The 3,020-nt window shown below is 31.4% G+C and overlaps 1 protein-coding gene across 1 annotated transcript; it reads right to left on the reverse strand.

Moving 5' to 3' along the window:
- Window positions 1-1,653: 1,653 nt before the first annotated feature.
- Window positions 1,654-2,248, reverse strand: LOC107058458 (ninja-family protein AFP3-like). Its single transcript, XM_015304183.1, has 3 exons — window positions 2,157-2,248; window positions 2,041-2,090; window positions 1,654-1,901 (listed from the first exon to the last, which is right to left on the reverse strand). The coding sequence occupies exons 1-3, from the start codon at window positions 2,246-2,248 to the stop codon at window positions 1,654-1,656; spliced, it is 390 nt and encodes a 129-aa protein (XP_015159669.1).
- Between the last annotated feature and the right edge of the window lie 772 nt (window positions 2,249-3,020).

Here is a 3,020-nt window from a genome sequence, read left to right on the forward strand (position 1 = left end):
ATGATGTTCCTAATTATCCATCATTGGAGTCTCTTGGAGAGAAAATATTTGGAAAACAGTCAATCTCCAAAAGAAATGACAAGAGTTTGGGGAAGGAAACAAGTGCTTCTAGATGGGCAAATTTAGTTGAGGAAGAAGAACATATTTCTGCACCTGCAAGGAGTAAGTTAAGTCCTCAAGCACCCATATTTGTGCCTTCAAGTAAGGCAAATCCATCTATGGCAGTGACAATTGATAACTCCGAAAAGATCTTGACCATTACCACCAAGGTATTGGAAAAAATCCATGAGCCAAAAGCTAGAGTTTCAAGACTTAGTCCAACTACAACTTATGCTAGTGACTTGAGCATTGAAAAGTTTGATGAGGATGAGATGCTACACATATCATTTGATAAGGTAGCCAAGGATGGAGATCTCTCGCCTAGTCAACAAAGAAGTGGAAGAAACAAAAACAAAAATAAGAAACATGAAAGGTAACATAGTTGGGATGGTAAGGTTACTGAGGAATTTATTCCAGGGCACCTACCAATTCGACTGGCAAAGCAAAATTATATGAAAGCTTCAACAACAACATGATCCAGTAAATCCAAAAAGAAGTGAAGAACTATTAAGTTTTGTTGGAAAACGTTGACGAAGAAACAAGAGGGAAATACTTCAGGTTACTTTACACGGGCAATCCAATTCTTTTAACTTTTACATATCTTAAATGAAGATTGAGGTTGATAACTCAGCTTTATTCTTAGATTTTTTATTTTTGCATTTCTTAAGCATCCTCATTTGTAGTATCATCACAGAGTGTATTATAAACTCTATGATGATTATAGAATATCTAGTTTTCTCTAACTCTTATTTTTTTCATGCTTGTTAATTAGTAGAGGTTCGTTACCTCATTAAGATTAGTAAGGTAAGACCTAGCCCCCCTTGCTTTTACTTTTCTCATTGAGATCTTTTTTTCTTTATTAATAAAATTAGCCCTAGGCACACATTGCCTAGGGGAGTTGCTTAAAAAAAGCAGTTGATAGCAAATCTTAACACTTAAAGAAAACAACTTATATTTAGCAAGCCATGAAAATATTTAGTGGAAAAGTAACATAGTAATCCTATAAAAAGTTAAACCCCAAACCCTGATAAACACATTAATAATTAAAAAGCTTACAACAGAGGAACAAAACTACACATAATCGAATAGAAATAATTAAAAAATGACATATTTTACAACATTTAGACGAGTTAAGATAGATGATATTAGCCCGGTGATATTCACTTGCATGTAACTCTCTTTTCCTCTCTCATGTTGAGGAACAAGCGTAATGTTTTTTTAAAAATAGGTTAATTTAGTTTAGTGGCTTGAGATTGAATTTTTTTTTAAAAAGAATATGGGATCAATATTTATGTAGAATAGAAACTATCACTTGCTTCTAATTAATTAAGCTTAAAAAAAATAACCATCACATAGAAATAAATAACTCAAATCATTGGAAAATAACCTTAATATAACATTGACTGGAAGAACTTTAGTTGGTACAACAACAAAAGGAACGATGCAATAACAACGATACAAAAGCTAATGCCTTTTCGGGCAATAGCCATTGAATTTATTCAGTACAAAAACAAAAGAAAACATCAAATAACATCAATAACAATGATGCTTAATCTATTCTCCATCAATAAATATATGGTTTAAAGGGTGCTCTACATAACCTCCACTAGCGTGTTCGACAAATTCAGCTGCATTTAGAAGATCACCATGACAAAGAAAAACTATCTCCACTTCATCTTTCTTGTTACACGGGTATAACAATCCTTCAGTCTTCTTTCCATTTGGTCCTTTACCTCTTGTGGAAACAAAAGTCATATGGTTGAGCATGAAGTTTTTTATCTTCCCTTTAGCAATATAATTTCCTGAATACACAGGTGATTTATGTTCAACGAAAGATGATTTCACATTGAGAACTAAAGGAAAAAAAATTATTTCCTACTTTAATTTTGATACAAATACAAATTGACTTACTATATAAATCAATTCGCAAAATTTTGATACCTTGAGTAGGTGGTTGTTGGGACTTGAAGCACCACTTCCTTGCGATCCACCTGAAAACATCGAAGAATATTTTTCATTAGTTATTCACAAAAAACGATTCATTTTTTTTAGTGAACATCAAAATTACATTCAATGAAAGCCCTAAATTCAGTTCCACATTTTCATTCTCTACATTTGAAGTTCCTATGTTTTCTTCAGCTTTCTCCATGTTAGCGAAACCTAAAAACCGAGAAAGCTATTGAATTTCAAACTAAAAAATTATAAAATGGAAAAAGAAAAACTCAATGAAAGTTTTAGTGAAGAGAAACCATTAGGCCATTTGGGAACTTATAAAGGAGAAAATTTCTAGGTGGGAAGGTAGAAAAAACGCGAAGAGATATTTCATTTCCATGGGTTTAGTAAAATAACAAAATAGCCCTTGGAAAGTAACACATGGTTTTTCTAGGAATAGCCTGACTACATGGTTTAACAAGGACTTTGGAAATTGAACCCAAGAGGTAACTGTTTAATAGTGACACATGTCACTTATAAATCCACTTTATAACTTTTTTTGGCCACTTTAAAAAGAGGAAAAGGTTGAATGTATTTTTCTACTGTAGTTTATTGGTCAAATTTATTAAATGTTAATTATCCCATGATTTTTACTTTCAACATTATTGAATTTAATAGGGTAAACAATACAAATTTTATTTGTTTAGGGCCTAATACGTGCATTTTCATGAGTTTTCAAAATTATCATCGTGCCAATTTTTGGGAATCTGACATATCTAGTTTTCAAATATAGAAAAAGAAAAATAATGATTATATTTTAAATGGATTCAAAAGGAAAGTAGGTGTGACAAAATGGAAACGAGGGTGTATATCTTTTTCAAATATTTAAGAAGTAAATTATTACGTTAATGATCATTTTAGAATAACTTCAACAACCTATTTAGGATAAATAATCAACTAATAACCATTAATGACATAATTATCTTGAA

The sequence above is a fragment of the Solanum tuberosum genome, unplaced genomic scaffold, assembly GCF_000226075.1.
Source record: "Solanum tuberosum cultivar DM 1-3 516 R44 unplaced genomic scaffold, SolTub_3.0 scf00019, whole genome shotgun sequence".
In the NCBI taxonomy this organism is placed as follows: Eukaryota; Viridiplantae; Streptophyta; class Magnoliopsida; order Solanales; family Solanaceae; genus Solanum; species Solanum tuberosum.